Below are 12277 nucleotides of genomic sequence, written 5' to 3'. Positions count from 1 at the left end.
CTAGATATCCCCAGTCCCTTCAAGCATTCTATATGGTTTCTATAGCTTTATCCATTCTGAAAACTTCCCCTGAAATGTTTACCGGTTTAAAATTATTCACCCCCCCAAACATAAAATTAAATTAAATTAAAGTAAAATAATTCACCCAAACTGTATATAAGCCAAATGTGACCTCTTCCTGGTTATTTTGATTACTGCAGCCTAATACTGTTAAGTTTTTGACATCTCCAACACACAATTTTATATATTAAATATAAAACTTTTAGTTTGGGCTTCATATCTTCCCAGTCTGTGGGGAAAACACTCTTATTATATAAGTAATAAATACCCATAGTAGGGAAATTAGAAAAAAAAATAAGGGGAAAAATATTTTAAAATAAAATTAATTTTATCAAAAATAATTTTTAGACAGTATGGTTTACTTGACTTACGGTTTTGTGATGTCTTTTAAATTTTTTTGCTTTTAGAGAGAGCACAAGTGGAAGAGAGGGGCAAAGGGGGAAGGGGAGGGGAGAGACAGAGAAAGAGAGAGAGACAGAGAGAGAGAGAGACAGAGAGAGAGAGAGAATGAATCTTAACCAGCCTCCATGTTCAGTGCAGAGCCCACTGCAGGGCTTAATCCCTTGATCCTGGGATCACAACCTGAACTGAGATCAAGAGTTGGATGCTTAACCAACTGAGCCACCCAGGCATGTCATGATGTATCTTTCAATCAACAATTCTCACTCAACAATTTATCATGGATACTTCAACTTGACAAAGTTCTATCTTCATCCCATTCTTAATAAAAAGCAGATACTTCATTTGTATCTGCCAAGTCATGACTCATTTTTAAACAGCTTTATTGAAATATAATTCACATACCATACCACACAATTTACCCATTTAAAACGTACAATTCAATGGTTTTTAGCATATTCACACATATATACAAACATCACTACAGTCGATTTTAGGACATTTCCATTACCTCAAAAAGAAACCCTGTACCCCTTAGCTATCATTCCTCATACCCCCATCTTTCACTCCAGTCCCAAGCAATCACTAATCTATTTCCAATCTCTACAGGTTTCTCTATTTTGGACATTCATATGAACACACTCATATATACGTGGCCTTTGTATCTAGCTTACTTCACTTACTATATGTTTTCAAATTTCGTCTATGAGGTAGCATGTATCAGTATTATTCTTTATATAGCTGAAAAATATTCTATTGTATGTGTGTGTACCACGTGTTTATCCATTCATCCATTGATGGACATTTGTTTTTTTTCCTACCTTTTGGCTATTACGAAGAATGCTGCCATGAACATTCTTATAGAAGTTTCTGTGTGCAAATGTGCTTTCATTTCTCATGGATATATATACACTTAGGAATGAAATTGCATATTTAATCATTTGAAGAAGTGATAGTTTTCCAAAGAGGTTGAATCATTTTTAGATTTCTACTATCAGTGTATGAGGGTTCCAATTTCTCCACATCCTCAACAATTGTTATTATCTGATTTTGTGATTCTAACCATCCTAGTGGGTATGAAATTGTGTATCACTGTGATTTTGATTTTGATTTCTCTGATAATTAACAATGTCAGGCATATGTTCATGTGCTTATTAGCCATTTGTATATCTGCTTTGAAGGAATGTGCATTCACATTCTTTGCCCATTTATTAATTGCATTATTTGCCTTTTTATTATTGAGTTGTAAGTTCCTTATATATTCTAGATCCATGTGACATATGGACATATGATTTGAAATGTTTTCTCCTGGGGTGACTGGGTGGCTCAGTTGGTTAAGCATCTGACTTCAGCTCAGGTCATGATCTCTCAGTTCATGAGTTCAAGCCCCGCATCAGCCTCTGTGCTGACAGCTCAGAGCTCAGAGCATGGAGCTTACTTTGGATTCTGTGTCTCCTGCTCTCTGCCCCCACCCCTGCTTACGCGCGCTCTCTCTCTCTCAAAAATAAATACGCATTAAAAAAAAATGTTTTCTCCTATTCTGTGGGCTTTCCACTTTCTTGATTATGTCCTTTCAAGTACACAATTTGGTAACTTTGATGAAGCCCAGTTTATCTATTTTTTCTTTTGTTGCCCATATTTTGTGTCATATCTAAGAATCTTGATGTTTAAGAACCTTTTCTATAATTTTTACAACAAACTCATTGATTTGTAATTTTTGAAATTAATCTTTTTTTCTATTTAATACTTTTCTCAAAAACTTTTTAATGTTCATTTATTTTCGAGAGAGAGACAGAGTATGAGCAGGAGAGGGGCAGAGACAGAGGGAGACACAGAAGCCAAAGCAGACTCCAGGCTCTAAGCTGTCAGCACAGAGCCTGATGTGGGGCTCCAACTCACGAACTGCGAGATCATGACCTGAGCCGAAGTTGGACACTTAACCGACTGAGCCACCCAGGTGCCTCCATACCTTTTTTTTTTTTTTAATGTTTATGTATTTATCTTGAGAAAGAGAAAAAGAGCTTGCAAGCAGGGGAGGGCAGACAGAAAGAGAGAGAAAGAATCCCAAACAGGCTCTGCATTTTAAGTGCAGAACCTGATGTAGGGCTCGATCCCAGGAATTATGAGATCATGACCTGAGCCAAAATCAAGAGTCAGACACTTAACCGACTGAGCCACCCAGATGCACTTCTATTTTATACTTGTATACTTTTTTTCCATTTCTGTTTTCAATTTTATATATATATGTGTGTGTGTGTGTATATATATATACGTGTATATATGTGTATATATATGACATATATATATATAATTTTATTTATCTTTGTGTGTTAACACTTAAATTTCTAGTTTATATCCTAGTCTGTGTATTGGCATATAAACATCTGAGGCTTTTAAAGATTGTTCCTGATTCTATAGCAGTAATTTTAATCTTTTTTTTTTTTTTAACATTTATTCATTTTTGAAAGAGAGAGAGAACGAGCGGGGGAGGAGCAGAGAGAGAGACAAAGAATCTGAAGCAGGCTTCAGGCTCTGAGCTGTCAGCACAGAGCCCAATGCCGGGCTCGAACTCACAAACTGCAAGATCATGACCTGAGCCAAAGATGGATGCCCAACCACCTGAGCCACCCAGGCACCCCTAATCTGTTTTTAAGTTTATTTATTTTTGAAAGAGAGAGAGCACGACTGGGGGTGGGGGGGGCGGGTGGGTGGGCAGAGAGACAGAGAGATCGACAGAGAGAGAGGGCTGTCAGCAGAGAGCTGGATGCAGGGCTTGAACTCACAAACCGTAAGATCATGACCTGAACTGAAATTAAGAGTCAGATGCTTAATTGACTGAGTCACCCAGGTGCCCCTAATTGTAATCTTAATTCCCTACATACTGTCCAACTTTTTTTTTGCCTGTTTTTCCATTTGAAGACTGAAAATATTTTGCACTTATTGTCTGCATCACTTACAAATTGAGCGATTCAATTATGAAAATTATTATCTTAAACTGTGATACTTCCATTGAAAATATTAATATTTTATTCAAAATATGGTGATAAGTTTAAATTTTATCTCATAAGACAGCTGAGGACAGGAAAAATATATAGTAGCATTTAGAGCCTAGTGGAAAATAAAATACCTTAGTAAATATATACAATCACTGAGCTCTATTACTCACTTTTTAAATGAAGCATTAAAAATTACTAGAAGCAGTCAGAAGGCAGTGGCCCTTGCAAATATATATTATTTCAACTCTTTTGTCCTTTAGTCTCACCTGAAAAGTGCATATACCAGGGTAGCAATCAAAGCGAAACTGACCACAACTGCCACAAGTACTTGGTCACTTACTCCTTCTATGACTGAATCATCATCCAGTTTCAAACTTTGAACCTCACTGTGATATTTGGCCATTCCAAGTCTAAAATATAAAGAAACAAGACGAAAGTTACAAATGACACAGTAAAAATGAAATATACTAATCAAAACAACATAAATATAACTGACTTCTAAGGTTTTTAAATTTTCAGAGTGCCCACTTAAGGAAGGTTGTTGCATTAAGTACAACTCCAGTGAGGATTCTCCCTTTGAGTTCTGTAAAATTTGCCAGACACATTATTTTAAGGAAAAGAAAATTCTACTTCCTTTAAAGTAAACAATTACTCTAATTTGTCATCCATTTACAGTTTTTAAAAACAAATTAAAAAATACCGTTTCTTCTTCAAGCTCAGTTCCTTTAATCTTAAAGGAAAAAAAGACATTCCTCATGCTCAACAGCTCTTCTCATTCTTGAATACCAAATCAATTCTCCAAGTAAATCAGATCCCTCCTCTCCCTTATAGCACTAAATGTGTCCTGGAATGCACCATGTATAGATAAGGAAAGCAATATATTCTCTTCTTATGTAAATATTCCTATATTATCTAGCTTAGTGCTCTGTACACAGTAGGGCCTAATAAATACACGTTTAAATAAAAGTGACTTACCTTACTTACAGTGTTAGTAATTTGAAAAGTAAAAGACATTTAGGCTATAGCACATTTATATCTACTAAGATTAGTTGAATTAATGAAAATTCTGGTGCTTGAAAACAATTAGCCTCACCTGGAACTAAACTCAGCTTATGGTTCAGAATTCTTTGAACTGCCTGGAATATGGAATCACTCTGAGGCTGCATTTCCTTATGAAGAGAAGAGGGAGGATATGAAACTCTGCTTCCCATACACTAAGCTAGAGAAAAATGGTAATATTCAATTTCTATAGGTATGAAGGGAAATAATCCAACCACATCAGAGTCCAAGTATCATAGGTAATTCTTATTTTTTATATGGCAAAAGAGAAAAATTTAGTCTCATAAGACACCACAAGGAAAATAAAGGAAGTAAATATTCAATTAAATATATATGACTATTCATAATTAAAATAAAATCCTGCAGGGGCACCTGGGTGGCTCAGTTGGTTAAGCATCTGACTTTGGCTCAGGTCATGATCTCGCAGCTCCTGAGTTCAAGCCCCGTGTCGGGCTTTGTGCTGACAGCTAGGTGCCTGGAGACTGTTTCAGATTCTGTGTCTCCCTCTCTCTCTGTCCCTTCCCCCTCATGCTCTGTCTGTCTCTCGCTGTCAAAAATATATACACTTAAAAAAAAAAAAAGAAACTTAAAAAAATAAAATAAAATTCTGTATATATGTACCTTATTGCACTGATAAGTTTTATTCATTAATCTAGTGAGTCTCTGTTAAGAGGAAACTGTGAAAGTCTAACACCTTTAAGAGAATCTGAACTAGCAGCTAAAAACGAAATTACCTTATGGAAGCAAACAAACAGATCAAGGTCAGTTTCCATCGGCTTTACACATAATAACAGCCTAATATATCAGGAACTTTCTAATGATAGGTTTCAAATAACCATTATGAAGGCCACACACCAGGAAACTTGGAAAAGCAGCTGTAACTTCATTATTTTCATTCAAAAGAACAGTTAAATGAACTGCCAAATGAAAGTGAAACAACAGCCTCAAGTAGTGTAGGGGTGGGTCATGTAGTATTTAGATATTTATTTTTTCAGGTTTCCTCTTCTTATATTTTATTTTATTTTTTAAAAGATTTTAAGTAATCTCTACACCCAACGTGGGGCTCAACTCTACAAGCCCAAGATAAAAAGTCACAGGCTCCGGCGACTGAACCAGCCAGGTGTCTGGCTCTTTTTAGAGATGCTATGTACAGCTGTATCAAAAGTCCTAAGAACAGTCAGAACTATTTCTATCTGCAGAAAGATAACCAAAATGCTATCCCCTTGTGTCAAGATTTCCCACCTCTAACTACTGAAAAGTGAAAAGATTTTTCCCTATGCTATACATTTAGGCAATTCACTACTGAATAGGAGAATTTGTCACCCCAAAATATGACTTTTGGTTCAAGAATTACTTTAGACTGGTTATTAAAAACAAACAAACAACAAAGGAAAGGCTCTGAAAACTAAGTAGAAGCTATCCTTTTTTTAAGAGCCATTTATGAGTAAAATCTCCATTTGTAAGGGCGTCTCTCTCTGTACCGGAAGAGGAGGACTAAATCTCTAGAAACTTTTATGAATGGGGCAGGGACTTAAATCTGCATAACATTACCCTTGTTTGCTGTGCTTTTCCTGGAAATCTCTCATAACTATGCTCCCTCCCTCCCCCAACATCTTTCTTTGGTCTTTAGCTGAAGGTGGTATATAACGTGATGGTTTGGGACATTTTGGAGTTACTCAGTTTTCCTGGGTACCTCCCATGTACGCAGAAGGTTTATAAGTTATTAAACTTCTGGGGTTTTTTCCTGTTAATTTGTCTTTTATTACAGGGGAGTCTCTGCCAAGAACCTAGTAGAGAGATAGTTATTTTTTTCTCCCCCACACTCCTTGTATTTTTTTTTAAATGGCTTACACTTGTTTTTGTGTTCTTTCAAGTGCAATCAATGGTAATGTGACTAAATTCCACCGTACAAATTATCTATTCTTTTAATCCTACTGTATATTTAACCTCTATGCAACTAAGATATTGCTTATGATATTGCTTCAGGCACACTTCCAAGAGCTCAGAGAGCCAGGATACTCTAACTCTTGCATGGCCATATGAAGTTATTTGCATAATTTTACAGCAAAAGTTCCCAATGTTATTAAAATGAAGACACAATACCACAAATTCTAGTATCCCCAAAGGTGTTTGGGCTTAGAGAGGAGAGGTAGGGGGGAGAGTGCTGATAAATTTCTGAGAGGAACAGAGAGGTCAGCTGCATTTTCTGGTTACATGGAAATCCCAGCTAAACCTAGAGCTTTCATATGGAAAACTACTAATCACTGACCTAATTGTTGCGGGCTGCCAATAGCTCAACTTCCACCAGTAATTTTTCTTATGATCAGAGTTAAAAAACAAAACAAAACAAAACAAAACAAAACAAAACAAAACTGCAGGAACTAATAGCTCAAAAATGGGGTATTATAACATCACTCTGTTTGGAAAGAGGCTGATCTAAGATTACAGAGGATAAACACCAAAAAGAAAATTTTCTACTTGAGGAGATGACATAATATCTCAATCTCGAAAAGTCAATCTTATCTGAACTTCAGTTCAACTTTTGCTTTTCACAGTCAGGTCTTGTCTAGATCAGAACAGTGCTCCTGGTTTTGTTCAATGGCATTGGCTCTCAACTCAAGCCTAAGCACTGCTACTTGGACATTAACAGTCCTAGATTTTAGTTCCAATTCTACTACCACAAACTGTGCCCTACATAAACTCTAATGACCTCTCATTTTCAGCAAAATGTAAAAACTGCGCTTGAGGATTCTTAAGTTCCTTCCCAAATTACATCTCTCTGATTCAGGGTTTTTTGAATTAAAACAAAACAAAACAAAACAAAACAAAACAAAACAAAACAAACAAAAAACCTCAGAAAGATAAATACAAGTTAAAAGTGGTTACACGTGGGAAATAGACCTGAGAGCCAGCCTTTCACCTTTCCCAGGACACAGTTCTATAGTATTCCTTTAACCATAAAAATAAAAGCCAGAGTGCCTAACTTCCTCCCTTGAGTGATGAAAATTAGGCTTCAGTGCTCAAAGACAAAATGTCTGTGTCCGGTCCCATTCTTACCTATCACCCTAGTCACTCTATTTCCTGATGGTCGCCTTCCTTCTAAAGGTATCTATCAAGGGCACTCTAAGACACTCACAGAGACATCTTATTCCTTAGAGCAGTGCACAGGGAATATTACATGTGTTAGGGGCCACTAAATGCTGCTTACTTGAAACCCAGAAATAAAGTTTATAAACTTATAGAACATGATTTCTAATGTATTTCAAAGGATCCTATCAAATATGAAGATAAGAGTTACCAGTACTTCATTTTTGTTTGAGATTCACAGAAACAACACACCATAGATCTTGGAGACAGTGTGGTATAATTGATAGAAGCCTGAAGAGGAATGGGTTTCTAGCTTGGGTTTTGCTATTGATTAGCTAAGTCTTATTAAGAAGTAGCTTCATATATTAGAGAAGCATAAGCTTTGGAGTCAGGCAACTGTGTACTCATGTGAAGTCTGCATCTCAACTCCCTCATATGTAAAATATGTAAAAATAATTTTAACCATATCAAATGCCCACTTTTTTTAAAAGTAATTTCCACACCCAACGTAGGGCTCAAATTTACAACCTTGAGATCAAGAGTTGCATGCTCTACCTAGTGTGCCAGCCAGGTGCCCCTCAAATGCCCACTTTTTGATGAAAAAAAAGCTCCTTGTTTTATGGAGTTTATAATGAGATAATGAAGGTAAAGCATTTAGCATATTGCTTGTTACACCATACAGACTTTCAGTAAACAGTTATAATACTTTGATTATTATTATGTTTTAAAATTTTTTTAAAGTAATCTCTACACCTAATGTGGGGCTCCAACTTACAACCCCAAGATCAAGACTTGCATTCTCTACAGTTTGAGCCAGCCAGGCAGCCCTTGGTTACTATTATTAACAACTGTCAAGAAGAACCACTTTAAAACTTAGCCATGCATTCCCTATAGCTGCACTATGGTGCATCTCAAACTCTCTTTAATCAAAGCTCTAAGTATGTATTCCCTGAGAAGACTTGGGAACATGGCCACATAGGACACCCCCATGTTTATCTGAATCTGATAAACAGCTATAGATGACAACTAGTCTCCAACTAACCAAAGTAAGGAGACAGCTAAGGCAAATTATACTCACCTCTCAGCTTGGCCTTTTACAAAATTTTCAGAAAAAAATAAGTAAATAAAAATAAGGGAAATACAGGAAATTCCATAACTTCCAAAGGAGAAATCCTTTGTCTTTTTAGCCAAGCTCATGTAGAAACATGATAGTCACATGACTTCCACAGTTACATCCAATAAGCTTTTAATATAATTTCCTTCATCGCGAATAATCAGAGCCACAAATGAAATCTCAAGAACACTGCAGTATCATGCATAAATGCATTATGGGTGAGCAGTCAAGACTGAAAAAGGAGGCTTAGGTCATCTGTGTCAAAGCCTTAAAAACCTGAGCAGCTGGAGTAAAGGTGTTCACTACACCACAGTCCCTCCAGAAAAAGCTAGAATATAGTTCTCCACATCAAAACACAAGTTGTGGGTGAGTCAGGCTTAAGTCAATGTAACATATACTTACTGACTTTACATGTCTAAGAAGGGTAATGGTCATTAAAGTGCTAGGGATTCGACAGAAACAACCTAGTATGGAATGTAGGAACTCTGGTTAGACAGAGATCCAGAGGCAACAACAGAGGAAACAAAGGCAGTCAAGATACATATTTATCATCTCTAAAGATTTCTCTGCACTTGGCATAGGGAAGAACATTTTTTAAAATGACCATTGAGAAGACTTCAGGTAAGATTTTTTTACATTTGCAAAATGATAAATCATCACGTGTCAACTGTTAACTGGTACTTTGTAATGCGTCCTTAAAAACTCACTGCAATTCTTAATGCTCAGGGACAAAACCTACTCCTAATGGGAAAAAGGGGGGCTCCAGGAACTGACAAACCAGAGTAAAGATGTGCTCTAGGAAGTTAAGTTTGCTGCACTCCAAATAAAAGTTTGGCATTATCTTATTAAGTTAAGCATATTCTATGACTCAACAATTCTCCTAGGACTCCAAGGCATGTATCCTAAGGAAACCCTTACACATTTGCACTAGTACCCAGGTGTAAGAATGCTTACAGCACTGTTTTTAGTAGCCTCAAACTGGAACAAAAAAATGTCCATTAACAGAATGTGTACACTGTTATAATCATGCAACGGAATACTAGACAGCAATGTAAATTACCTATCGATATAAACAAATTTACTATTAATTCAAAGCCACAAAATACACTGATCCCACTCGTTAGAATTCAAAAACACGCAAAGTAAAACTATACTGTTCAGGCATGCATATAGCAAAGCTCTACGGAAAAGCAAGAAAGTGAGTATCCTAAAAGTCAGTCTAGGGAGGGAATTGTTCTCAGGAAGGAACATTATGTGTGGGTAGAACTTCTGAAATATGGGCAGTGTTCTTTTGTTTTTATCTGGGTGTTTATTAAATATTTTTCTTTATCAATGTACATTGTATGCACTTTTCTGCATGTTATGTCGCATAAAAATATACGGTACCCCAGCAGAAATCCACAACTCTAAAAAGGTGAGAGAACTTGAGGACAATCAAGGAAGCCATTAATTAAGACGGCCAACTCCTAGCTCTGCGCTAGGAGAAACAGGCCCTAAGAACTATCGGGGTCCTCACGGACTAACTGGCGCACACCCTCTCCCTAAAGTAGCCTAAGTTTTCAGGGAGTCGAGGCTCACCGCGACCCAAGAAGGAACGGCTGGCTCTCTTCACCCGGCCAAGCACCTAGAACCACCAGACACCCGCCACGTCGGCCCTTCCGCGGTCTCCGGAATTCCGGGCGGGAGCCGGGCGACTCTGGGGTTTAGCCCCGGGCTTCCCGAAGGAAGGCGGAACCCCTGAGTCCGAGGCAGCAACTCCCCCCGCCCCGAAGCCCGAGGCGACCCCTAGGGCAGTCCCGCCCTCTTCCGAGCCCAGCCCGCAGCTCCCGCGGGCCCGGACGCGGGTGGGCGTGGCCGGCCGCGGCCAGGCGGGCCGCGGAGGGGGAGGGGGCGCGTACCTCTCCACCGCAGAGGATACCTCGCCAATTCCCGGTGACTGAGACTAGAGATTATTTCCGGGCACGGCCCCCGCCACCCTCCCAGGCAATCACTAGCTGTCTCTTTTTCAATTTGGAGTGCGGACACAGGCGCACGCGCACTGCCGAGCTTCCGTAAGGGTGCGAGCGGACAGGCGAGGAGGACCCGCCGCCGCCGCTGCCGCCAAGGCCGGGCGCGTGCGCGCCGCGACACGCAGCGGGCCGGCGTCGGGGCGCGCGCGGCGGCGGCGGCCGCGGGGAGGCGGGCCGGGCCGGAGCGCGATTGTGCGCAGTGGCTCGTCGGCCGTGGCTCTGGCCTGGGCCGGCGCTCTCCGGAGGAGGGGTGTGGGGGCTGGGGGCGGGGACGCGGGGCTGCGGGCGTGGCCGGGGGCGCGCGCGGCGGGCGCGCGGTCCCGAGTGAAAAGAGAAGGAGGGGCAGCGGGGGTGACGGTGCGGGAGCCGCTGGCAGCGCCGGGAAGGTAGTCCGCGGCCCGGGCGGGAGGAGAAGGTGGGCCAGAGGCCAGGTCAACTGCCCAGACCCTCCGACGCAGCCCCAGACCGAGCGGCAGCGGTTTCTGGAGTGGTGGGGAGGCGCTGCCAAGCCCCAGCTGGGGAAGATGTTCAACGTGGAGTCGGTGGAGCGGGTGGAGCTGTGCGAGAGCCTTCTCACTTGGGTATGTGATGACTGGCGGGTCGGGGGAAGACCCCCTCCCCCAGGCCTCCTTTCCGGGATCCCCCACGCTTGTCGCGGGGGGCGAGCGCCGAGGGCGGCGGTGCCGTCACATCCGGGGCCTGGGGCGGGCGGAGCCGGGGGACGCCGGTGTGGGCCGCGTCTACCCCGCGGCCGGGTGGGGCGGGGGGCTGCGCGTATCGTCTGGGCGCTGGGGGCTCGGCCCCGGGTCCGAGGGGGAAATTTGCCAGGCTTGGGGTTTCAGGTGTTGGCTGCGCTCCGAGAGGAAACCGGCCCTATGGAGGCTAATGATGGGGTGCAGGCGGCACTGTGATTAGGATTGTTGTTGTTTGCAGCTGATGAGGCGCTGGTGCTTCCCTCTCGCGCTGCCAGGGACACCGAAGTGTTGGCTGTCCCTGCGCCCCGCGCAGCCGGTAGAGGCACTCGGGACCCTTGGTTACGACGCTCCTCGCCTTTGTTGTAGCGTTCACGGAGGACGGAGGTTTGCCCCTTGAGGGATGAGCCAGGCCCACTGGAAGAGAAAAGTACTTTGAAGGGAAGATAGGAAAAATATGAAAAGGCACCCCGAGACCGTATTTTAAGTGAGAGATGCGCTTCAGCGATTAGAAAGTAAGCGGTGTGGAGGTACTTGTTAAAGGTATAAATATAAAAACAAATCTGGAAGATATGTGGGGATCAGTAATGGAACTCGACATTTTGGGGGCAACGTTGTGGGATTCTGATCTTAAATTATTAAACTCTTACTAAAATGGTCACGTTTTAAAGTCATTACATGTTCAATTCTGATGCTAACAATTGTGCCTTTAGCAGCTTCTTCGAGAGCTGGACTTAAAACCCATGCTGTGTGTGTCACAAACTCTGGTGTCAGTTTTTGGTGTGTGTGTGTGTGTGTGTGCGTGCGTGTGTAGAGGTCTGCAGACCCACGGGATAAACCTTTTGCTTTTTCCCAGAGTGT

General features: G+C 41.2%; 2 protein-coding genes across 13 annotated transcripts in view; one reads left to right on the top strand and one right to left on the bottom strand.

Annotated features, from left to right (window-relative positions):
* RNF170 (ring finger protein 170) overlaps nt 1–10821 on the bottom strand; it is a 43605-nt gene extending 32784 nt beyond the window's left edge. Inside the window, exons 1-3 of one of the 6 annotated variants that reach the window (XM_042934714.1) lie at nt 10614–10821; nt 4549–4674; nt 3722–3865 (exon numbers count right to left, since the gene is read on the bottom strand). In XM_042934714.1, coding sequence (XP_042790648.1) covers nt 3722–3858 — 137 coding nt within the window. In that variant the 5' untranslated portion in view covers nt 3859–3865; nt 4549–4674; nt 10614–10821. Of the gene's footprint in view, nt 1–3721; nt 3866–4548; nt 4675–10293; nt 10517–10613 lie in introns of those variants that run through there. The other 5 variants (XM_042934713.1, XM_042934716.1, XM_042934712.1 and 2 more) reach the window with 5 other exon arrangements.
* Nucleotides 10822–11054: 233 nt separating this feature from the next.
* HOOK3 (hook microtubule tethering protein 3) overlaps nt 11055–12277 on the top strand; it is a 113303-nt gene continuing 112080 nt past the window's right edge. For 6 of the 7 annotated variants that reach the window (XM_042934710.1, XM_042934708.1, XM_042934706.1 and 3 more), the window contains exon 1: nt 11055–11305. In XM_042934710.1, coding sequence (XP_042790644.1) covers nt 11249–11305 — 57 coding nt within the window. In that variant the 5' untranslated portion in view covers nt 11055–11248. Of the gene's footprint in view, nt 11306–11534; nt 11932–12277 lie in introns of those variants that run through there. The other variant, XM_042934709.1, reaches the window with a different exon arrangement.

Source organism: Panthera leo, chromosome B1, assembly GCF_018350215.1.
Source record: "Panthera leo isolate Ple1 chromosome B1, P.leo_Ple1_pat1.1, whole genome shotgun sequence".
In the NCBI taxonomy this organism is placed as follows: Eukaryota; Metazoa; Chordata; class Mammalia; order Carnivora; family Felidae; genus Panthera; species Panthera leo.
Note: the sequence above shows the minus strand (reverse complement) of the source record. Positions and strands in the feature narration are given on the sequence as shown.